The sequence below is a fragment of the Bactrocera latifrons genome, unplaced genomic scaffold (genome assembly GCF_001853355.1).
Source record: "Bactrocera latifrons isolate USDA-ARS-PBARC rearing strain unplaced genomic scaffold, ASM185335v1 scaffold_60, whole genome shotgun sequence".
NCBI lineage: Eukaryota > Metazoa > Arthropoda > Insecta > Diptera > Tephritidae > Bactrocera > Bactrocera latifrons.
The window spans coordinates 420,573-446,509 of NW_017537268.1; the positions used below are offsets into that span (position 1 = coordinate 420,573).

The window sequence follows — 25,937 nt, forward strand, 5'->3', positions numbered from 1 at the left end:
ATTATACATATATATATCTATAAGTCTAATGGGTTCAGAACTTTCTGATATTTTTTATATATAATATATGTATATTTGTTGTTGCGGAAAGAAAATGAATTACTTTTATTTATTGCTGCAATAATATAGGTCGCGAGCATTTAAATCTCTCGAATGGTGCGAAATAAAGAATTGTGTTGGAATACTGAATATGGTTAACGGAAATATTAACAGGGAACCACTTATATTTGGCAGTATACAGCATACAAGTATAGGGATATATATATAAAAGTTCAGAAATTCAGAATTCAGACTGTTTCAGAACGCAGTAGATTTTTGAATCGTGATATTTTCAACTAATTCAAAATATATATATATTTATTACATAGATAACTAGTCTACACATACATACCGAGTATTTTCCTGGCACATAAATTGGCTGACTATGACTATTTGGCAGGCCACCTTGGCTCGAATGGCCGCGATGACCGTGATGCCGGTGGTGTGTGCTGGCGCTGAGGCCACCAATGCCACTGACGCCACTACCACTACCGCTACTCCCACTGCCACCGGCCGGATTCAGGGGACTTCGCTCCGCCCACGCCGCTTGACGAGCGTTTTCTAAAGCACTTAAAATATCTCCAAAGGGAGCCATTAACAATTCACAATAGACGGATGCTAGACCCTCTAAATGACCGCGCTGACCGTCCTGCAAAAGACAAACACACACAAAACACAATACGATTACAACAACAATCAAACTAAACGGTTTCGTCACCAAAATTTTATTTGGTTTAAGATCAACTACTTTTCGAATTTGGAATGAGGATTTCTACGATTTTGTTGTGATTGATGTTGCAATACAGAGAATGAGTGGAAGAGGAAGTTTTTTCTTGAAGAAGTGGAGTTATGGATGTGAATTGTTAGACATGTACGTATTAGTAGTGAGCAGTTAAATGAAGGCGGAGTTGATTATACGATTATGGAGATGATTGAAGTATGGATTATTGATTAGTGGTTATGGTAATTGTAATGAAAGATGATTTTTGTTTGTGCAATGGAATGATTACTGGGCGGTCATGCGAATCATGGGTGATGCTTATTGTGGTCGCTGCAAGGGTTTGGGATTTTAATTAACTTAATTATAATGTATAGAATGTAAATTAGTGGGCAGTGGTTAGTCAGCACATGGGGAGCTTATGAGAGAGAGAGAGAGAGTATTTATTTCTAATATATGAATATGCTATGTACAGGTATTTGATGGAAGGCTGATAAATTTTCTTTTTAAATATTAGTAATTGATTATTGTGATTAAGAACATGCTATGATATATTTGTGATTATATTTTATATGGATGAGCGATGAGTTGAGCTACTGAGAGGGTGAACTACTGGTGAAAGTGAAGTGAAATGGCTACTGATAGTTGGTGGTGATTAGATGAAATTAACTTATTTAATAATATTAAAATAATTTCTTCATAGAAATTTCATAGTTTTGGAAAAAAATTAATGATAGTAAAAATACTAAACAAGTTACTTATATCTACATAGTCATAAATATATATGAAGCGGTAAGAAAATTATTTGATTCCACTTAAATTGCAATATATTCAGCTTACTAATGACAAAATTACTCTTATCACACATTTCACTTAATTTTACGCGCTTAATAGCGCTACTTTTTCCAACGCCACTACACTAACTAGCTTTTAGCATTTCCACTACTTATAATAAATTATGCGCGCTGTGTGCGTTTTGCTTTATCAGCGCTGTCCCGCGCACAGAAATGCATTTATTGCTCGCATTAAAGGTGCACGCTCAATACATGGCTAGTCGTCATAGCTAGCGCGCGCGCGGCAAACACGGGCAACGCCTAAAAATATGCAACATTAATGTACAAGTGCAGCGAGGCAACGCGATAAGGCACGCCACAGGCAAATTTTTAATGGCTCACACACACACACACACACACACACACCTACACAAAGCACATATCTTAAGCGCGCACAAAGGCAGTGAGCGAACGGTAGACATTATCGCGCGGTTAATTGCAATTCTTGAGACCCCACCACTTATTTAAGTAGACGCCAGCTATAAATGAGTTATGCGCCCGTGCGCCTGCACGTACAACAAAAGTACTACTCGTTGGAAAATTAAACAAGAATTTCATATAATTTCTGCGCTTAAGTGCTCGTGCGCGCTCATATGTATGGCCCAACTGTAGCCACGCACATGTACTTATGTGTGTGTGTGAGCATGAATCAGCAACTTTAGTGGCTAATAAAAATGTTGTGTGCGAAAAATTACGAGCAAATCTCAATCGGCACATAAAAGCACGCAATCAGCGTGAACAAACGGTGTCAGCTATCGGTATCTAACGCGTATCCAATTAATTTCTAGAAAATTAACACAAAAATTGAAGAAGTTTATGGTTAGAAATTAGCTGCTTTTGGCAAGAAAAAGATATGAAAGCCAAATTCAATGGAAGTGTTGTGGTTTCATATATAATATTAAGGATATGTGGAGCGAAGCTACACTAGCTAATATTTTAGTGATACAAACTGGCAAACTGAGAGTTTCATATAATGATGTTTGCAGTCCTATTGGTTTGTTAGGTTAGGTTGCGTAAATAAGCTGATATTTAGATTCTGCGCATAATTCCATTTGGACCGCTAGAGAGCTTTGTACATAGTGATGCCTAGAACTCCTAAATATGCATGAAAAATATCGTCGTTATTGATGACAATCAAAATGCTTCTTCCCTAGTCGAAAGTTGGACAGTGAAGCTGAAAGTGTTTAGATGTTTGAACTTCATCTACTTCGCCTCCTCCTCCAAATGTTTAGCCGCAGCGCGTGAGTAACAATGAGTCAGTGTCGTGTTAGAACATCTATCATTGCGGAAGTGTGTACCTCGCTAAGAGCCAGTTCCATTAACCTTTTGTGTTCCACACTGGGTCAGAAGGCTTTTGTCGCTCCACTAATGCTGGTTACTGAACTAGCACGAGACTTATACTTCCAGCGTCCGAGAGCAGGAATACAAAGAATGTAGGTAAGGGTGCGTTTCTAGTCAACAACTGATGAGATTGAAGCAAGCAATCGAAAAAAAATGGCCAGAACTGAGCAAAACAAAGCGCTTCGTTTTCCAACAAGACAACGCTAGACCACACACATCTTTGATAACTCGGCGAAAACTGGGAGAGCTTGGCTGGGAAGTTTCGATGCATTCACCATTATATAGCCCTGACTTTGCACCATCGGACTACCATTTGTTTCGGTCAATGCAGAATTCTCCTAATGGAGTAAAGTTGGCTACAAGAGAAGCTTATGAAAATTACTTGTCGCAGTTATCCGCCGAGAAACCAGAAATGTTTTACACTGATGGTATGATGTCGCTAGCGCAAAAATGGCAAAAAGTTGTCGACCAAAATTGTACATACTTGGTTCACTAAAGTTCATTATAATTATAAAAAAAAAATAACTTGAATTTTGATTAGAAATACGAAAAGACTTTTTCGACTATTCTATAGTGTAAATAGCTAACTGGATTACTAAGCTCAATGCATCCTTAAAAAAAAAAAAAATGAAATCAAACAATTCAGAATTTATACAAACAGTTTTTTCATTATTTCCGTGTGTGCGTAAATCAATTTATAAGCGCCTCACAGCAAACGCCACACAAAATATATTTTTGGCTTAGAACATAAACACAGGTAAGCGTAAGTAAGTGCTTAATATAGACATTTCGGCATTTTACTCCAACCTTATTGCGAAGGAAATTGCGCACAAGTAATTGCAGTAATTTTCGAAAGGAAAAAACCAGACAATTTGGCGGAGCTTATACAGCCATAAACCCGTGTTTGTATATGTAAGCATGTAGTAACTTGTATACATATACGCAGAACGTGACTCCACATAGCTGCGACGTGAGCCCTTACTCTTAGAGGTGGTTGAAGGTGGCTTACAGTCGCCAGCCGTCGGCTCTAAACTGGTAAACAGTTAAGGCTGCCGGAGGCGCGTGTGTTCAACAACATACGTAAGTGCTTAGAACTACGCATGTAAGCACAGACACTCGGAGGATGATGTCTTAGCGGCAATAAAGCAGCGGTGGCACACATATGAGGCAATATGGCGGAATTTCGTTACGCCTTATACCAGCTACCGCATGCGGTGGGTTGCCTCAAGGTGACTCAACAATTTCGACAGAAATGTGATCGTACAGACAAAATTACTCATGTGCAATACATATGTACACACATATATGTGGCGATATGGAAAATTTTGGCGGATTCGCTGAAGGCAAGGAATTATCGCCCTGTAGGAATACTTGGTGATGTTTTAACAAAAGAATTTTTTTTCTTTTGAAAATGTGGCTGCCTTTATGCGTAACTAATTTGTGAAGCGTAGCAAAAGATTTTGTGGTGGAAATACTTTGGAAAAGTAAGCTATCATATGAGGGAATAATATTAAAAATTATTGATTTGTAGAAGTCTCTAAAAATTTTTTAGTGATTTTTGGAAGTTTTGTTAAATTTTCTTGTTAATTATTATTTTAATGTCATATTCTGCAGGCAAAAAGTCATTTATTGCACACAGTCACCTAAAATGCAAAACCACGTATCATTTAAAAAAATCGAAATTGCGTTTTTGATGGCTTATGATTCACTATATCATGTTACATATATGTAACGTAAAATTTTCAGCTGCCGCTCACAGATATAACCAATACATAAACAATATATAACCATTTTATAACCAAACCTAAATTTTTCTTTGAATTTGAGTGGTTTCTATTATATCGTTTTCCTCACCTGTAAACTTGCATTTTAGGTGACGATATAAGCTTCTCTATACTATTCAATTCCTATCGTGTTTGCAATCATCGGCTGCTGTGCCACAACTTGTGCTCCAAGCCTCCATCAGTGGACCTGGCAGTGCGAATCAGCCAAGTGTTTATTTATAATTCTTACAGGTGAATTCGTTTTGAAATTTATGTTCTCATGCATATGAGATGCGTGGATTTGTTTTATTAAAACATGTTATTATTTTATATTATATATAAATGTATATGTATTTGTAAGTCTTTTATCACTCTTTAAGTAGAAATTTGAAACTTAGCTTGTTTCAGCTCATTCTCGGCTGTGTGTGAGTACTATAGTCAAAGAGACTTTCATTCTAAAAAATAATTTGCCTTATTTCCCCTGTAAATTGATATACAAAGCGGAGATAAAGCAAAGAAAATTTGAGGAAGTGCTGCGTTTAGTGTAATTTACGTCTCTCCCTCATATTTCTTGATGACTAAATTTACTTTGGAACATGCATAGATACAAATACCAACTCAAAAACATATATGTATATATGCTTATGTAATGTATAAACATATTATATATAGTATGTATATATGTTATGCGTATTACGCATATTGCAATAAACCATTTCTCGCTTCGAGCAATCTTGAGGGGTAATAAGCCAAAACAGTGTTGCTAAAATAAATTGCTAATTTGCAGCAAGTGAAGCTTAAATTAATTTTAAGGGCAGCTTGAAAGGAAGGGCGTGTTTTAATATTATATATAATATCTATATATATGTATGTATATATAGTTGCCTAAACTGCAAAATAACGTAACATCACTCTTCATAAGTTTACAGGCTAAGGAAAAACAGAATAATCGAAACCACTCATATTGAAACAGAATTTGAGTTCTGGTTATAAATTGGTTATGAAAAGTTTATATGTTGGTTGTAAAATTATTATATATTGGTTATATCTGACAGCGGAAGCTCAAAATTTTATGTTACATACATACATATAATATATGTAATATGATGTAGTGAATTTTAAGCAATAAAAAACTAAATTTCGATGTTTTGAGGGTACGTTGTTTTCCATTTTTGGCAACGATAAGTGGTTAGAATAGATATGAGAATAAACCTGTAGCATTTGACTAAGCTCATTTGTGATAAGATCGCTGATGATATCCAACCAAGGAAAAGAGAGCCACGTGTTCAAAATTATCTCCTAACAAGCTGGTGGAATTAGCAAAAAAAAAAAATTTTAAAGACAGAATTTAGTTGGATATTTTCTGCAGATTCATGGCGATTAGTATTTGCATATCTAACTAGATTACATTGACAGATTGACAGACATTGACTGCCTTGTTTTAAAGCATCTTATCCGATACAAGATATATACCTACCTAAGGTGTATATTTATATAAGTCATTATAAATCAAAAATTGTAAATATTTTTGATGCCTCAGAACCACATGTAAAAATTTAATACAAATTTAGCGAGACTTGTCATACACTAATTGGACAGTTGCGAGACATAGTCGGAAAACCCTGAGTATGAAATTAGTTTAGCTGAAATTCAAAAATACTTCATTACGTATAGCTGTTTTTCGGTTTTAAATACCCAAAATTAGCAAAAAACAGCCCCTAACGCCAAAGTCACAAAACGACTGTGAACTACTGTTATCAGCTCATTAGTGGCAAAGTTTACTTTTCCAGTCACGACTAGAGTTCTGCGCGTCTTGAACCTCTTTCTAAGACTCTTAAACGATAATATGGATAAGGATTGAAGGTCTAGAGTAGAATCAATTAATAAAGACAATCTCAACAGTCACCTGAAAATATTTTCGGATAATTTAAGAGTATATAGTTAAAATAGCAGTATCACTAAGAGTGATGGCAAATTACTTCTGGTCTTAAAAAAAAAGTTTCCGATTGGAAAAAGAAAAAGCTCATTAAAGGAGTTCTATTGAATAGCAACGTTCTCGATATCACATGTCACCCTTCACAGGTGCATTTCTGTTAGTAACTATGTATTCAGTTTGTATGGCAGCTATATGCTATAGTAATCCGTTCTGAAAAATTTTTTTGGAGATGCAGTAATCCATGCCAAATTTCGGAACGATACGACGTCAAATGCGAAACTTTTCCATACAAGCCCTTAATTCCGATCGTTCAGTTTGTATGGCAGCTATATGCTATAGTAATCCGTTCTGAAAAATTTTTTTGGAGATGCAGTAATCCATGCCAAATTTCGGGACGATTCGACGTCAAATGCGAAGCTTTTCCATATAAGCCCTTAATTCCGATCGTTCGGCTTGTATGGCAGCTATATGCTATAGTTAACCGATCTGAATGATTTCTTCGGAGATTACATTGTTGCCTTAGAAAATAATCTATACCAAATTTCGTGAATATATCTTGTCAAATGTGAAAGCTTTCCATGCAAGAACTTCATTCCGATCGTTCAGTTTATATGGTAGCTATATGATATAGTGGTCCGATATCGTCAGTTCCGACAAATGAGCAGCTCCTTGAAGTGAAAATGACGTTTGCAAAATTTCAAAAGGATATCTTAAAAACTGGGGGACTAGCTCGTATATATACAGACAGTCCGACAGACAGACAGATGGACATGGCTAAATCGACTCAGCTCGATACTGATCACTTATATATATACTTTATAGGGTCTCCGACCCTTCCTTCTGGGTGTTACAAAGTTCCTGACAGATTTAATATACCCTGTACGGGGTATAAAAATCATTAGTGTTTAATATACGCTTGCTTTTCTGATGTAAATAAAGTGCATTCGGCGATTTTACAATGAGTGAAATTGTTCAACAAGAAGTTCCATTAAATTTTGTGTACCGAATTAAATTGCAGATGCTGAAACGTTCATAAAATGGAAAATAAAGCTTTAAGAGTAGAAAAGAGCAAGTATCTTAAAATCAATGATAGAATCATGAACTGTGGCCACAAATATATCCAAAGTCGTTCTTACGGCTTAGCCATGAAAACCACTGGCGATCAGTGTAACATGTTCTGGATATAAATAATTTATTTACTTTTTTGTCATTATAATTTCATTTAACATTTCAGTTACTGTTTTAAGCACTTTAAGACTGTATGAGACTCCTTAGAATATTTTTATTAAGATTTTATTCTTTTTTTGAATCCAACTGCTGCGAATATATATAGGTAATTACTTTAAGTACTAATTAAATGAATGCGGAGTTAAGTTGGGATGTAGCTTTTGTCAAATTAAACCTAATCTCGTTTGTGCATTTAAGCGGATTATGTAATCGTTAATCGAAGCGTACATATAAACATGCCAACAACTGTAGCACAGTACTGAATGTACAAACGAATTTTCATTTTTGCCGGATACACAACTATAATAGACTCAACTCTCAACTCGTTGGCTGTAAACGACTGGAAGGAGGGAGGGAGCACCCCGGTGCCTTTAAAGCGCACTTACGATGACTGTGAGCATAATATGCTTTGTTCTTGTTAATCATAATTTGCAGACAAAAAGGCAAACGTAATTTAATTTCACTCAAAAACAACAAACGAATATGCAAACGTGTGTGTGTGTGTATGTGCGTGTGCTAGAGTGGATGCTTTCCTGCGTAATTGCGCACCAACAACGACAACAACAATATGTGTAATGACAGCAGCGGCAACAGTAGAAATGGCAACAGTATTAATGCAAAAAATACAAAAACAACAATAGGAGTTACAACAAGCACAATCATAGTAAAAAGCAGAGAAATGCCGAGGCGAGTTGATGTGCACACACGATGCCTTGTGGCACGCACTTAATGCCGTGCCACGCTGTGGGATACATTGGCGTCGGCGGTGGGAGCGGACGAGGTGGCAGCTGCAGCTTGTAGTGAATTTTGCCATTTCGCAGTCGAGCTACGCCTTTCGAAAATCAGCACGCACATACATGCTCCGCTGCAAGCATATGTTTGCCTATACCAGTAGAGATGTGTGTGTGTGTGGCGGCCAGTGTATTTGCTTACCCGCTGGCAGCAACATGAACTTGTCACACACACAAGCGCACATGTGCAGAAATTTCGCTCGGTGTGTGTGTGTGTGTGTCGTGTCGCAGCAACAGTGACAACAAATATTTGAACAAATTGCACACAACAGTTGTTGTTGGCGGCGACAGAACGAAGAAATTACATTAAATATGAAGCATTATGCTAATTATTGCTTATTTTATTGTGTTCAGCAAAAGTGAAAAGCATTCGAATGAAATCTAGAAATCCACCAGAGGCAACACAGCACAATGTTATGCAGCAGCAACAAGAATAACAACAATAAAAGTTAGCAATTAGTCAACTGCACTGACAGCCACTTCGTTGGCATTGCGTCGAAGCTTCAAAATCTATGAGTGTGTGCGTGCAACTGGCAAGCACATTGCAACAAAGATTTTTCGGGAATGTGGGTAATGACAAATTAAGCTTACACACACACACAGCTAGTTGATTCACGGACAGCTGCAGCCAGTGTAGCCAGCTTGTGGCTGCAGGGTCGTTGGCAGTCAGCGCACTCTCAGTGCCCTGCTGTTGGCAGGATATGAGCACAAAGATTTGACTTAAATGGCAAAATACACAGTGTGCTTTGTCCTCGAATGGCTTGTGTTGCTGCAACATGTCAACAACTGTATGTGTGTGTGGCCAGAAGGCTACTCCCAATTCGATCCTGTTTTGTTTCTGACTTTGCTCTTTACTGTCACTCAGCGTTGAAATGTGCAATGTGTAATTAAACTACGAGGTATTTTTGAATTTGTACCACAAATAGGAGGAACTCGATCATGTTCGAAATGTTTACACTGCAGTTATGGCATAGGGTTAAGCCTTCTTCGAGGTATAGGCAACCGTGATACTCAACTTGATTTGAATTTTTATTTTGGGACATCATGGTAAATATTCTCTTTGGAATACACGTGCCAGAAAAGATTTTATCATTTTTTATATATTTTCATTATTATAAGTGCGATATTAAAGACCAGCAAAAACTACTGTTTCCCTAATGAACACAGAAAGTAAAGTGGTTATTAAGGAGAAATAATGCGTTCAATAGAAGAAGAGCAGCGCCGTTGCTCGTGTAGCCATTGCAAATTGGTGGAGGCTTTTGGCCATATTTTGTGAGTATTTAATTATAAATTTTGGCTACCAAACTCCGCTTGCATTTTCCAGTTGAAAGTACTAGTCATAGAAGAGACCTGTAAAGTTCTATTCAGGAGCTGCGGAAGGCAACTACTTACACAAATAGCCAGGCGGCACTATCAGCCGTGTCTTCACCAACTACAACTTCAGCGCGGTAAGCAAAGCGAGGAAGGATTTGAGCTCCTTGGCAGGTCAACTTGACTTGGGTTCCCGGTCATAGAAGATGGAGCTCCAAACGTAATTTGAAAAATAGCTCAGGAGAGATGAAATTTTACAACCCAGTAATAGATTGCAAAACAGGTATAGCCAAAATATGACCAGACAAACAAAAAAAACTTATAACATAGATACAGGAAAAATATATATAATCGGGCATTGGCCATTGGGGAAACATGCGCTAGAAATAGGTGTGAACTTGCCGCAGCACCAAACTTCATGAAAGAAAGGAAACGGGTTTTCACTTTTTTTGTGAGTGCCAGCTCTATCATAAATCAGACATCGAACTTTCAGATGTCAAGCCTCGAACGTCTATCTACAAAAATCACAACGGAGCTAAGTAATCAAACTGGCGATGACAGTGTTTATTGAGATTTTATATACGTAGTAGCTGCCGAAGATTTGTTCTCTGCCAGACTCAGAAGCTATTGAAAATATTTAATGTTTTCTAGCTTCGCGGATAAATTTCGGGCTTATATTCGGCTCATGTCGAAAACGTAGTGTGCGGGAACTCCTCGTCAGTCTTCTTATTCCCCTTTGTATGTGGAACCAGATGGTGTAATGTGGGTGGTGTAGTTGTGTGTGGTGCTCTCATGAGTAGTATAGAATGTGGATTATAAGTGGTCAGCGTGGTGAAGTTTGCATATCAGTGTTGTGAGTCTGAGTCGATGTTGTGTGCTAGTGGTTTATGTATTATATGTTGAGGTCGGGGCATAATGCTCATTTATACATTAATTTTTAAATCTAAATATCCATTCATCGCTTATTTTGAAAACTCTATCTTTGAAGTGTACACTGCCGACTAGACGTAGTCTACTAATTGGTGATAGATTTCGGGTTCAGATACTTGAAAATAATGTTTTCTACTTTCTTCTTTCAAAACATCATTTAGTACTAAATACATGCTGTTTAAGATATTTAAAAATTGCAAAATGCTAGCGATAAAAAAAAATGTTTTTTTTTTGACTATATTCATAACAATACTTTTAGGAAAACGTAGTTAGAGTTGACTGAGTTACGTGAATAGTCAATGCGAGACCGGGTTTGGGACTCGTTATCTCATAAAACAACGTGCTTTTGATCCAGTGTGTTATAAGACAGGTTTCTAGTTAATACTGCATTAAAAATATAAAAAATATACAAACAAAAGTCGATTTTTTTTATATTTAACTTCAGTTTGACTAAGGCTTTCTACAGACCGCTAGGGCTGAAGACGGTGAGTTATTACTTGAAAGTTCTGTCGCTATCAAAGATGTGCAAGGTCTGCAGGTATCTACCAAATATCCTCTTAAATGGGGGGTTGTTTACTATAATAACAATTCTGTCTTACAAACTAAGTTATGTGGACGACAATAGTTAAAGCTCAATTACTACGATTCTTAGTTTCTTAGCCATCTGGTGTTAAGTGCATAGCTTATATGTTACTACCTCAGAAGTCTTAAAAGTAAAGTAAAAATATATTTCAAATACTGCAGTAATAGCTTCTATTCGAAAAACTAACCGATCACAGAGTATAGTATAAACTTGGAAGTCTATGCCACAGCTGCAAGTTGACTTAACAACTCAACACAACTTTCTGTTACTTTCAGCAAATTAAATATGTCAATAAGCAACTATATGCAGATCTAACTGCCTTTCATTTAAATATTTCATATGCTGCACTATTAGCTTGACATTTCTATAAAAATTAAATTTTCAGAAGAACACATTTTAATTAAATCTGACAGCAAGAACAAAAACGACACATACATAGGTGTATAAGTATGAGCGTTTCATATGCCTTTCCATTTTGAAGGCGCACACACGCACTCACACATTCCTCAAGCACAAAATTAAATTGAAATTGCAATTCAACGGAGTCTAAAATGCTGTGACAGTGGTGGTGAGCGGCGAGATGGGGCAGCGAGCAGGCAGCTGTAATGAATTAAAAACAATTTTTGAGCGTAGCGACGTTTAATTCGGCAATTTCCCGCTGACAGGCACGCACACATACATGCATCAAATATTACATGTAAGGATACATGAGAGGCGCATCGGCAGAAGAGGGTTGGCAGCGTGACGAGCTGTGCGAGAAATTGAAAGCATTTCCGTAAACGGTGCCATATTGTAAAACATGTACGTTTAATTAGAAAATATTCGAAAATGTTTGTGCGTGTGTGTAAGTGTGTGCGTATACTCATATATGTATATGCAGATGTATAATGGAAGGATATGATGACTAGGCGTAGCGGATTTCCACTTTACAGCTGCGTAAGTTTGAGCATTAGACTTTGCAACTTCAACGCAGCCGAGTTAGTTGAGCTTAAATTCCTCGGTTTTTACACATACATGTACATATATATCATCATAGTGCCTTCTTATTTCATACTTACAAGTTTATACATATGTTTATGCCGCATTTAGAGCTTCAGACGACTGAGGTTCTTTATAGAAACCGTTGGCATTTTCGGCTGTTTACGTACTCGATCGCATATATGTCTTTGTTGTTGTATTTGGGTTCACTAGGCCTCAAAACAAATCTATTCGAAAGTAAATTTTTGGAAAATATTCTCAAGCTCAATCAGTATTTAGATTTTTCAGATCAAAATTTATCCCTCCCATAACATCAAAACAAGCGTCTAAAAAAGTGGATTGACGTTAAATCGGCTATATATAAAGCCTAGTAAATACAAGAGTATACAAAATTTAAGTTCTGCAATCAATTTTTATGACATAGTTCCTCCATGCGGGTTTTAATTTCCACCATAATTTTATTTGAACTTCGGAAGATGGAAGAATTCTTCTATAATATAGTCGTAAAGAAAACACTACCGCTGGAACTTGTCAATACAAACCTATAGAACGCACTGGTAGGAGCTTTTAGTTCAAAAAATCTAATATTCTTTGACCTACTTCAAATTCTTCCTCAATTTTAGCTCACATATGCCATAAAATTGTTTGTTAAAACCCTGATAGAACACGATTGCCTTTGTTATTGTTCGTTTGGCGAAAGAACTAAACCCCTTCGACGATCTTATGGTATTCAGCTATCTACAAATAACCTCAAGGTGCTACTTAGCTTTAATTTGGGTCTTCTACAGACCGTGCATCTCATGCAACCTTTGTATAAGAAAGAGCTAAACAACAGCAGTTTCGGTTAGATTTATCAATCCAGCCTTAAGAAGCCCAAAGCAAATTTTACAAAAAAATCTGGTAGGACTATTGGGAAGTTAACCAGTGACGTAGCCGATAGTTGGCTAGTAGTGTGGTGCTCAATTTGAATATGTACTAAATTCTCTCGCTGAATATATTATGCTCTAAGTTTTACAAATTTTCTGGTAGCGCTATCGGGTAACTAACCAGTCCCTTAACTGGTTAGTTGGTTAGCTAGTAGTGTATTGCTCAATGAATTTCGAAGATTAGAAAATTTATTAAGATTATAAATTTAAGAAGATTATAATATAATATATATGAATATAGTTAAGTATAGTGACTAAGCATATGTAAAATATTTTGAAACTTTAGTTAGGCGGCAATCCTCAACGCCAACTTAGAAATTACAAATTAGTTTGCGTAATATGATTTTAATCGCCGTTGAACTCACGTTTGTCGCATGAGTGGCTTATGGCAACAGAACCCTATACTTTCCATACATGACAGCAAGTTTTTGACTTAAAACAGTGCGACAGATGCTGCTCAACGAATTTAGCCATCTCTAATTACACTTTAATTTTCACTAGACATTAATTTGAAGAAATTATAATAAAGGTAATGCAAGTTTTTGGCGAAAATAAAAATATTTTAATTAAAGCTGAGAAGGTGAAAGAAAAATTACTATTCGCTAGAGAGAGAATAGTAAATTTAAGCTCTTCAAATATAACAATTTAGCTAATTTTAGAGACTTACACCTTCACATACATATATACATTAAAGCCACGAGTTCCACTGCTCCCCATTCATGCAGACCCCTTGTGGAGCAGACATATTAACTCATTCGAGCAATTACTCACTTCGCTAGCTTCCTTGTAGCGGACACTCACGCCAAGCCGCTTCGAGTATATAATACGCTTAAGAGAAAACATGTATATGTGTGTGTGTTTGTGACTATGAATATCCAAGAGGATTTTTGCTGATCATCGCGACGGCGACTTTTGACTGCCCGCCGGTTGCACGTGCAGCCAAAGCATTGAGCACTCATGCAAATACTTCCATATATACAAACACACATACACATAAATATCGGCGTGTGTGTGTGTGTGAAAGGGAGCAACTAGCAGCGTCATTGTAAACTCATTAACTTAACGAGCTACATTGTGAATGAATAAAAGGATTATTAACAAATCACTGATTTTGAGCATAAACGAGCGCCAAACCCACTACCTGCACACACATACATATACTTACACACATGCAGACACGATTACTGGAACGGTAATACCCGCAGAGCGCGCACACACACACATGCACTTCCAGATGGCGTTATGATGGGTTGACGTATTGTCATCGAGCGACCGCCGCAAACTGCCGACTAACCACCGCAACGAGGCAAAACGAATCCGCGGAGGGCAAACGGCGTGAAAGCAAGCCAAAAAAAAAAAAAAAACAAAAAAGAAAAAAAATAAAAATACTAAAATAAAATAAAGCGAATAACTTATCATGGACAACTCGTTTGAAGTATGGCAGAGATTGTGCCTCACACACATGTACACATACATGTATGCAGAGAGAATGACAGCAGGCCGATTGTCATGTACGAGCACGACACACGACACACGCCCACAACTACAACAATGCAAAATTTATGAAATTAACCCGTTGACTGTGGCAAGTGACGGCTGTACCCCCTCCAGTGCACCGCTCCACAGACCGACACAGGGACAACTGTCATGGGCTGTTGTGATGTGGGATCCGGTTGCTGCCAGGGACGGGTGCGGATTTGTTTTGACGAATTGTGACACGATGTGGCTTGTTGTTGTTATTGGTGCATATATGTGGTTGTTGCACTCGCTGAAGGAGGGCACCCATATGTCAGTCAATTTGTGCCACAGTTTGGATCAAGGTTTCGGTGCCGCAAATCAGCGAACGGAAATCAAAGTTGATTGCCGTGACTTTGATCAGTTGACTGGCGGATAACAAGAAGGAAATTATTGCTGCTGTTGTGACTCACACGCGGCAAATGTGCGCGAAATATGAGTAGTCGAAGCAGTGGCGCAGGCGGAGAGGCGGTGTGTGCTGCAGTGCGAGGTGCTTTCGATTAGAAGAGTTGCCAGTCAACGGTGCAGGATGTGCTAGAAATTAGATACTTTTGTGTGTTGAGTTTACTGGAATTAGCATAATAAAGGGTGACGTGGTGAGTGGAGACTTTAGTGCTGCTATTTGTGTTCACTATGCAAGAATGGAGCGGTGTTTCTTCAGGGTATCGATTTCTGTTTCCAAATGCTTTCTAATAGATTGATTTCGAAAAGTAGGACAAGTGGAGAATATATACTGCTATAAGTTATGATGTCATAATCAAGCCTGTTAGATACTATATATATTTAAATATATACGTTTATTTTTAGCTAGTTCCACATCTTATTCAAACAATTACATTTTTGACTCTAATTTCAAGTGAGTAAGCCTTTAGAAAAATGTTCCCTCATGTGAATGTTGTTTCAATCGTTAGAAGCTGTTGTTATAATCGCAACAATTAAATTGCTGCTCAGCTGTAGGACTTTAAAATCCCGATAGTATTTGTCGTCTTAATTCAGCTTGACAACTTTTACCACAATAAGTAGTAAGCCAAGACTGCTGCCGAACTTAATCCGCATGTATGCAATTTAAAATAAAAGTATGCTTGAAAATTATTAATTTTTTTTTTACCACATCTTCTGTTATTACTATAAGATATTTCTAATTAAAGAACCGCATACTCCAATGAAGAAAAACAGAACCGTTTCCACGACAGCCGAGCTCAAGCTCTTGGAAAGAATACGGATTTTCATGCGTGGTAGCTTTTTTTAAAACTATATGCTCTTAAAAATCACTTTTTGAAGCGAATTTATTCTTGTCTCTTGTTTGTGTGCCTTTTGTGATTCATCGCGCTGAAAACGCGAGAATCGAAATATATGTCGAGAACAAAAACCCAAACTAAATCTTCAAAGAGCTGTTAAATTCAAACACATATCAAGTATAGTAATTTATAAACATTTATGATATTAATGTAGTACGAAACAAAAAGTTTGGTGAATTTTGAACGAATTTCCACCGGTTTGAAATTTAAGTGTATTTCAACACTTAACTAAATGACAACCTAAAGTAATATCTGAGCAAAATACACATATTAATGAGCTTTAATATGAAAATATATTTTAAACAGAGTTGCCGCCTCTTTAAAAAGAGTCAAAAAATTAATAATAAAAAGGAAAAAGTTTTAATCTCGGCTGCACCAAAGCTAGAGACCTAGAGTACCCTACACAAAGAAAAAAGGTTGTGGATATAACTAATGGATTTGGTCGTTCAGTATATATAGCAGCCATGTGCTATAACGGTCTGATTACAGCAGTTTCGACGAATGAGCAGTAAACAGAGCTACATCAACTGATGATCAACAGACGAAAAAAATAAAAGAATTGTTGTTTATGCTTTCCCACTTCCAGGTCGATGAGTCTTGTATGTATGCTTACGACCCGGAAACAGACGATCAATCGATCGAAAATCATGGCAAAGGGGAGCCGAAGCCGAAAACACCACGTCAAAACAGGTCAAATATCAGTGCTATGTTGACAGTTTCCTTCGATAATCGGGGTATGGTGTACACTGAACTCATTCCGACCAGTCAAACTAGCAAAAAGAAATAGTATTTAAGTGTTTTGCGTCGTTTGCGCGAAGCTATTCGTAAATAGAGGTCGGAGTTATGAGCCAACAACGCTTGATTTTTGCCTCACTGTCGTATATTTCATTGATTCCTCGTGAGTTTTTCGCCAAATTTTCAAACAACAACGCGCCACAACCAGCGCATTCGCCTTATTTAGCTCCGTGTGACATTTATTTGGCTATTGAGCAAACTCAATCGTTTTGTAACAACTGAAGACACTAAACGTAAACTGGCACGGAAGCGGACTTTCACAGCTGTTTCGAGGACTAAAAATGAAAAGATTTGATGAAAAGATCGACATATATTTAGCAGAATAAATTAAGAATTTTAAAATAGTGAACATAGTCTTACTATTTTTTTGCTCACAGTAGTAGTTTCTCAATTAACATTTTGCTTGAACATGAATTCAATACGTATTATATAACTGAACTTTACGAATACAAAGGGAATATAAATATTTCTCTTTCTTAATAAAAAGTTTTAAAAATAAAAATTATAAAGACAGCAATCCTAATGATTGCTTAAGGTAGCGCAGTTCAACATTAATTATTTTTGCAAACTATTTTTCTCTTCACAACTATTCTTCCAAAGAAATACTATATATATGTATATTTAAAAAAATTCTGTGACTACGAATAGTAGAAGAAAAGCAAATAGCAAGTATGAGTGCACACACACATATGTATGAATATAGTGCCTGAGAGAACTTTCATTTTCACCGAGCAAAGAACTACATTTTTGTTATAAGAAAGAAAACTTTTTGCACGCCTTAAACGCTGGTCGCGTTGGCGTCAACACGTACGCCTGCCTGGACATCATAATAAACTTTTCATATTTTTGCCTCCATGCAACAGAGCTACGCGCCAACGTGCTGATGCCAGAGAGCATGGTTGAGTGACTGCTCACATTGCCATTATGTGCAAACAAACACACAAACACTTAGATATCTATAGTATATATGGCGGCATGGCAGTGTGAGGGGAAATAAACACCACATTGAACGCTAAAAGCAAACATTAAATCGATAAAAGTCAAGCCAAGGCGCGTGCAACGAAGCAGAGCGAAATCCACATTACAGCAAAGTGCACGCGTGAGCACACGAAGGGCGTGAGAAGAGTAGGAAGTGTAGGGTACAGGCAGTGGAGGATGAGCGCAGGTGGAGCATGTGTGTGTGGGTGCAGTTAACTTTTAGCCAAATTGACATAAAACGGAAAACTATTAGTACAATATGCGTTAAAGGCGATGGATGTCATGGCGCTGATCAAAAACCACAAACACCTACCCACTCACGCTCACACCCGCACCCGCACAGGAGTGAATATGAAGACTATTATGTGTACACATGAAGTTTGTGCAAATAAACACAGACATGCTCATGACCAAACACTTATCTATGGTTATTATAATGCGGTTATCACACACACATACACACATATATGTGAGGCTTTCAAAATTCTTTGCGTGCTTTAAGGCGCTGTGGCTTTTGGTGTACGGGAATGCTTTCACTTAGGTACTTATTAAATCGAAGCAATGTCAATATTATTGCAATAAATCGCTAAGCATCATTAAAATTACGCATAGCTGTACACGCAGCAGTGGATTGTAGGCAATTTCGCGTGGAGGGTAATGGTTGTATGAATGGCATGGCCTTAGGCTGAAATGTCGAATGTGAGAAATTAATTAAGTCGTTAAAAGTGCTTAAGAACATTACGATAAACCTGCCTTTTTGAGCGTATGTTACTGCATACACATACTCACAAGTCTACCTGCCTTAATTAGCGCTTGCTACGTGGTTGTAATGTATTGTTCCGTAAGCTGCAGCCGCTACTATTATATAATGCTCCGAACGCTTGCAAATATTGGCTCATTAATAGCCGCTACTTTTATTTTTTACGCACGTCTGCCTCGAGCTGCTTTAAATCGGCAATGCAAATACGCGAATAATGCCAAATTAAAGACACAGGTTGCACAACAATCTACATGTAGGTATTATTTGCCGTTATGTGTCTACTTGAGCATGTGTTCGCGCTTAATTGGCAAAGCGTTTCTGCCAGCCATGCAAAACTTCTGCGAGTTACACGCATGCAGATTGTTTTCTCGGGCGTTTAATGAGCAAACATTGGCCACTGGGCAGCCGGGTAAATGGCAGTCGACCAGAAAGGCGCTTAAAGCCTTTTACGAACAGCCTAAGGCGGTCTTACGGCAGACATTTTCAGTTAGCATGCTATGTATCCCTGCTGTACGTCCATAGGTATTGACGCATATTTGTGTACATGTGAGGAAATCGTTTAACCTGTATATCTTGAGGGCCACAGTGGTGGTTGGTGTGAAACTTCAAATATTACATACCCCTCTATCTATATAAATACTAAAATTTTAAATTGATATCTGAAATAGTTGTTGGGTTCCTTCAGATTCACTTAACTTAAAACGCGTTTTTCTTAAAATAAAAATTTACCAATTTCCTTGAGGAGTTCTTCTTCTTCTTTATTTTCGTTCTTCCTTTTCGCTGTTTGGTGCCAATTAGAGATTTCAAGTGTAGTCAGGTCCTTCTCTACCTGGTCTTTCCAATGCTAGTTCCACCGGCGGGTATTGAGTCGATTATTCTCAGAGCTGGAGTGTTTCCATCCACTCGGAACTTTTGGTATTGCTCAACATCAATTTATATAGCCTTTTTAGTTTTGCGGGTATAACCAATTCAGAACTTCTTCATCTATTGGGGAATTGGGGAATCGGGGAATCGGGTTCATCATTTCCTGATGCTATGCTTTCATTGCCATTTTGCAGGCTGGAAAAGTGTCTCCTCTATAATTTCAGTATGCTCTGGTTATCAGTCACTAGAAACCGTCTGCAGGTTCTACATGAGTATGCTCCGGTCTGTTTTTGTGTCTGCAAATGCGAATGTGCCTCGCTTCACGTTTTAACCCTCGGTGTCTATCCCTTCCCGTTAGTGTTATGAACGATTGCAACGTTGTGAGGTGAGCAGTCTGTTTCCTTGAGGAATTCTTCGAAGCCCTGTATAGAGGCCGACAAGAAGACGTAGTAGGTCGATTATATCACTAAACTTTGACAGGTTGTAATCTCGCAGTAGCAGCTTGGCCTAGCGCATTCCTGCTGGCTGCTGCAGCTCCGTACTCTTCTCTCTCTCTCTCTTCTATGCGGAGTAACTCATTTCCGGCTACCCTTTTATGTCTCGGAATCGAAATCAGGTGTATACAGTTGCATACTGATAGGCGGTTCAGCTTTCCACTCCTCCACTAATAGCGATTTGATCTTATAAGCTCAGGTTGCGATAGTTGCGATGGTAATTGCTCCTGCCCACTGTCTCATACCAAATACTTCTACTTAAACAATGCTCGGAAAGTTTCCCATTGGTATGGATAGTTTGGTATGCAGTTCCGGAATGCTTGCTCCAATGCTTTCCAAAGTTTTTGAGAAGTCAGTATACCACAGGAAAATGCTGGCCCTTTGTAGTACGTCGATCATGCAATCACAACGCCTTACTGCCGAGAGTAACTCTAACCTTCAATGTTAAATTCAGCCTCTTCGTAACGCCTTAAGCGTAAGAAGGGCCCGTGATGTGTCGTTCCTTAAGACCTCTAATTGTTGAGACGACATTATCTTGCTTTTGCCAAAACCCTCTGCCGCCGTAAGCAGCATGGTATGTTTCGCTGCCTGTTTGATCAACGAATGCAGCGCTGTGAGCTCCAACATGACCTGAAGTGCTGCGATTGAGCAAGTACGCATTGCTCCTTTAGCGAGGACGAGTCTTTGCAGTTCGATAGTTGCAGGCCAAAGCAACTGCTCCAATGACAATAGGCTTTAACAGCCACCTGCAGATATCTGGCATTATGTCCCACGATATGCCGCCATTCATCCATATATCATGAGTGCTTGGTGGCTCCGGACGGTGCCTATTAAACCGTAAGGTTGAGTCTAATATCAGGCCTATGAATTTGACTTCTTTATACACCTCTTCCCGACACCAAGTGTTAAGGGTCTCAAAGCCGAATCGCTTTGTAAAAGGTACGACAATTGTTTTTGACGGGTTGATATTTAACTTCAAAGTATTGCACTATCCCTTTATTAGACTTAAACCTTTTTGGACTATGTCGCAGAGAGTGTTCTCAAATTTACCTTATGCTATATTGATGCTAGAGCCGCCAAGTTCTTCAGTGACTTGATGACGCTTTGCGTGAGATGGATTATAAAAAGCATCTCGCCATTTTCCAACGAAAGGACACACAATTAATTAATACTGAACAAGTTTAGTTCTTAAATTATAATTTTGTGTTTGTATATTTACTTTGATTCATGAAAAACGTTTTTATTTCGATAAAATTCTTTACAAAATTTTCCATTTTTCTGTTGAGCACAAATGGCTGGTTTGACTGCCACCTTTGTTGTATAGCTTTATACTACTGCATAATACGGCCATTTAGTCATGAATATATGCCAGATTTACCAATCCGAGCATTGCTTTTTTACTGTTATATATGTATGTACTATAAATGCCCATTTCGTTACTTCTTTACTCCCTTTCAATTGACATGCCACGTGTGCCAAATCATTGTCACCTTTCAGCAAAAAGTTGAGTAAATTATTTATAAGAGAAAACATGATAGACATCAGCGTCGAAAAACTAGTCTATACATTATCTCTAACGATCAGCGAATTCATAAACGAAATAAACCAAGTGAAACAGATAAATGTCGCAATAAAATAATTTATTGTCAGCCGCATTACCACAGCAAAACATAATCGTAAAAAACAAACGAAAATAGAGACACAAAACACAAAGTAATGCAAAAAAGCACAAACTGCCAGGCGCACAAACGATTCACACCCACACACACGCGCGCATTTGCACACAATTGCAATTTGCACAGAAGTGCTATTTTGGCAACATTTCCACATTGATTCGGTGCAGAAAAATGGCGCCCCATCCCCACCCCGCTGAGCGCTCGCATACACTAACGCGCCAACAGCTGCAGACGGGCGACTGCCATTGGCGGAAATGAGATGGCGCTGAAGCCCGAGCAGCGACGCTCTGCCAACAAGTCGTCAGTGCGCCAACAGTGCAAATGTTTCGCCATGATTACACTAATATGTTTGTATATGTAAGTACATTATGTTTGTATGTGTGTGCTAGTGGGCATGAGTGTCTGTCTCAGTGTGCATATATCAATTCATTGGTGTTTATGTGGGCGTCGACGGTCGCCTTTGCGTCTTGCTGGCCAAATGCTTTCGTCTAATACACAATGATTATTTCCGGCTTCCTTTTTGGCTGCTTTCAAAGCGTCGCCAACGCTGCCACTCATCTCGTTTAATATTGCTTTGCATTAATATTATACCCTTGGAATGTGTGGTTGAGTCATACAGTGGTTTCATTAAACAAATTGGTGCGAAAATGAGAGATGTATTAATGTAACCTATTATTATTATTGTTACCAATGGGGTTTTCAATAGGGACGCCAGAAAAGTAGACCGACAGCGACAACAAGCGAAGCCATATTTCTCTAGCTCTTTTGACATTTCTCTTTAGTAAGGTTTGCCATTTCATCAAGGAAAGATGCAACACCGAGTCGAAATTATTGAAATTTACGACCAAAATATCAACTGTAAGCGCGTTATGTCAAATTTGTGGTCGTCATAATCGCCCTGACAGATCAACAATTGAGCGTCTAGTGGAAAAATTTCAATCCAAAGACACAGTACAAAATGTTCTCGTACCAGTGAGACAAAGAAGCGACCATAGTGTCGCGAATATTTCGGCCGCTGGCGCATCAATTGAGAAAGACCCATATCGGTCTCTTACACGCCGATCTCAAGCGTTGGGCATCTCTGTGACGTCGTTGTGGCTAATTTTGCGAAAATATCTGGGCCTACGTCCTTACAATATCAAATTGATGGAAGAACTGAAGTCGCTTGACCACTAGAATAGTCGCATATTCGGGCTGAGCAGCAACTTGAACTAATCTGGTTTTTCATCGAAAAGTCATCTTCAGCGATGAGGCTCATTTCTGGCTGAATGGCTTCGTCAATAAGCAAAATATGCGTTATTGGTCAGACAGCAATTCATACGTACTTCAAGAGTCACCATTGCATCCCGAAAAAATTACGGTTTGGTGCGGTTTATGGGCCGACGGCGTCATTGCGCCGTACTTCTTTCGTAATAATCAAGGCTGGCACGATACTGCGAACGAGAATCGTTACCCCTCAATGATATGATGAATCGAATATTTTTAATGCGAGTTGGATGATATGGACTTTCAACAATATGTGGTTACAAGAGGACGGCATCACAAACCGCACCGCGAATATCGCAATCGATTTATTGAAAACCAAGTTTGGTGAACGTGTTATCTCACGAAATGGCGCAGTGAATTGGCCACCTCGGTGGTCCGATTTTTCGCTGTTAGACTATCTCCTATGGAATTACGTCAAGTCTATGGTCTATGCCAATAAGCCAGCGACGACTGATGAACTTCGTGCGAATATCGAAAGTGATACTGCAGCAGTATCGGCCGATTTATGCTTGAAAGCCGTCGAAATTGGGTTCAGCGTCTGGACTTCTACATGGATGCCCGTGGTTACCATATATAATGGCATCGAATGCTTTTTCACTGGAATAAAAATTTCATTAATATTCCAAATTGTTTTTGTTTTATTTATTATTTATTAACAGTTCGAAACTCTTCTAGCGCTCTAATTGAAAGACCCCTTACATAGGGATCCATCCTTCGATTAATATTGAATGCTCGAATGTCTGAATTTCAAATACTAGCTGCTACGTAAAGGGTATATGCGTTACTGCTTTCAGCAACCATAAATATATATTTGCAATTTATATTTCCCTTTTCATAGCCTTTCCGTTCGAATATCTCAACTTTTTGCCATTTGCGTCTAGCGGGTTTTTTTCTCTCTATTTGCGCTCATATTTTTTCTCATTTCTGCTTGTCTTATTTGATTATTGCCAACTTTTGACACATATTGGCGCAGCATGACAGCCGAAAACAAGCCAAAAATGGTTCGAACCACGGATGAATGGACAAGCATATGTGTGTGGCCGGGAGGAGAGGAGCTCAAGCATTGCAACAGTTACAAACGAGTATATGAATAAATGAAAGCCATTTCCGCAGCACTTAGCCGTACTAAACCAAGTATGTGCTTACACATACACACACATAAATGTGCATGCATATAGCTAAGTATTTGTGTGTGTGTGGGTGTGTTTTGTTGCCGTAGAACAACGCGTAAAGTGCCAATGGGCGTTAATAACGGAAGTGTTGATGAGCAAGCGTAAGTAGTTGGCTGCTGACGCCGTAACGGCAGCGGCTAACAGCATAACAGCATAACAACATAATGCGCTAGCAAGCAATGCTTGCAACGCACATAGATACTTTGTATGCCAGATGTTGTTGCAGATAAAGTGATGTATGAGTTTAACGCCCCCATAAATGCTCCTGCGAGCTGCGAGCTGCGAGCTGCTGACGCTTCTTCTCTAGGGGCAGATGCAGTAAACGAGCGCTCGCATCGTTCGCTGGATGGCTGCTGAAATTGTTGCTTGATTGGCGCTACCGTCTGTCGGCGGCGTCTCTGCTGCTGTTGGACGGTTGCCGGTAAACGGTAACGTCGATGATGGCTATGGCGCTGACGATGGCGATAGTGAGGATGTTGATGAAGGTGTCGCTGATAGTTTTGCCGTTTGCTGTATGTGGTTGTTGCTGCCACAGAAGTTTGCGCTTGATGCTGGTAATAGCCGTAGATGGTGTCCATATAAATAGATACAGTCCTATATACTTTTCACGGCTGTGTGTTTACTGCTGTTGGGCGCATTTGCGAAGCCAATAAAAAGTGCGCTTTGGTCGATTATTCTCAAATGTACTGCATGTCGGTGAGGTCTTGAGTGCTAGTAAAGCAGCAAGCACCAACAAAGTTAAAATAATGGCGCACACTGCGGCGCATATTAAGTTCTGGAGTTTGCTACACCTTATGTACTTCATAACTACATGTGTACATAAGCAACGAAATGCCGAAATGGCAACTGCAAGCCAAGCGTTTTGCTAGCCATCAGTCATTGCTTACGCCTGTCTGTCACTCGGTTGCTCCGTCTGCTGTCTGTATGAAAAGTACGAAATTTGGTGAGACTTTCACGTTTCACCTCTGCACATATGCACATAAGTATGTACTATATGTGGGTATGTATATTTTGCGCTGATGTTTTCACATTTCTTGTGTCGTCTGAACTTTTGCCAAACAACAACACATTACATTCGTAAATTCACCAAAGACACAGAGATTCCTGAAGTCATGTATATATACTGAGATATAGATGTATATACATACATATATATACAGACAAATAAATAAAATAACATGCGTAAGCATCTAAATAGTTGAAATAGTTTTGTAAGCGCACGTTAGTTGCCGCACCGTATCGAATTGGTGCGGAGTGGCTGGAAGTGGAGTGCTGTTTCACTTAAGTTGAGTGGAGTTGTGTTGTGAGCTCACAGAAGATTCGGCTGCTCTCTGTGTGTGCCATTTGAAGCGAAAGTTATGTTCGCAAGTCAAAATTAAATTATCAAACTTATGCGCCATATGCCGCTTCACACACAATGCGCAGACGCTTGGACCGTGTTGGGAGGCAATTCCATTTGGAGTGTATTTGTAGCTGCAACTAACTCCCTTTCTTTAATTTCAACTTTTTATTAGTTTCAAAAAGACAAAAACAAAAAAAAAAATTATATTTTCCTAGGAGACTAGTACAGTTGTATAGTTTGACCTTCGAAAAAGGCTGGCTATTTTTGAGATCAAATATTTAACATGTTTGTTTTCTTTTATTAACTGTTTAAGTATGTTTTCTAAATTGTAAGTTATTTGGAACTTTCTAGCAAAAGTTCACTGATTTCACTTGAAGTTTTAACTTAAGCTACCAGAAGCA

General features: G+C 38.5%; 1 protein-coding gene across 1 annotated transcript in view; it reads right to left on the reverse strand.

Annotated features, from left to right (window-relative positions):
- Positions 1 to 25,937, reverse strand: part of LOC108975008 — a gene marked incomplete in the record, with an annotated part of 358,586 nt that overhangs the window by 45,945 nt on the left and 286,704 nt on the right. Inside the window, 1 exon segment of the mRNA XM_018943206.1 lies at positions 392 to 688. Within this exon segment, the coding sequence (XP_018798751.1) occupies positions 392 to 688 (297 nt within the window).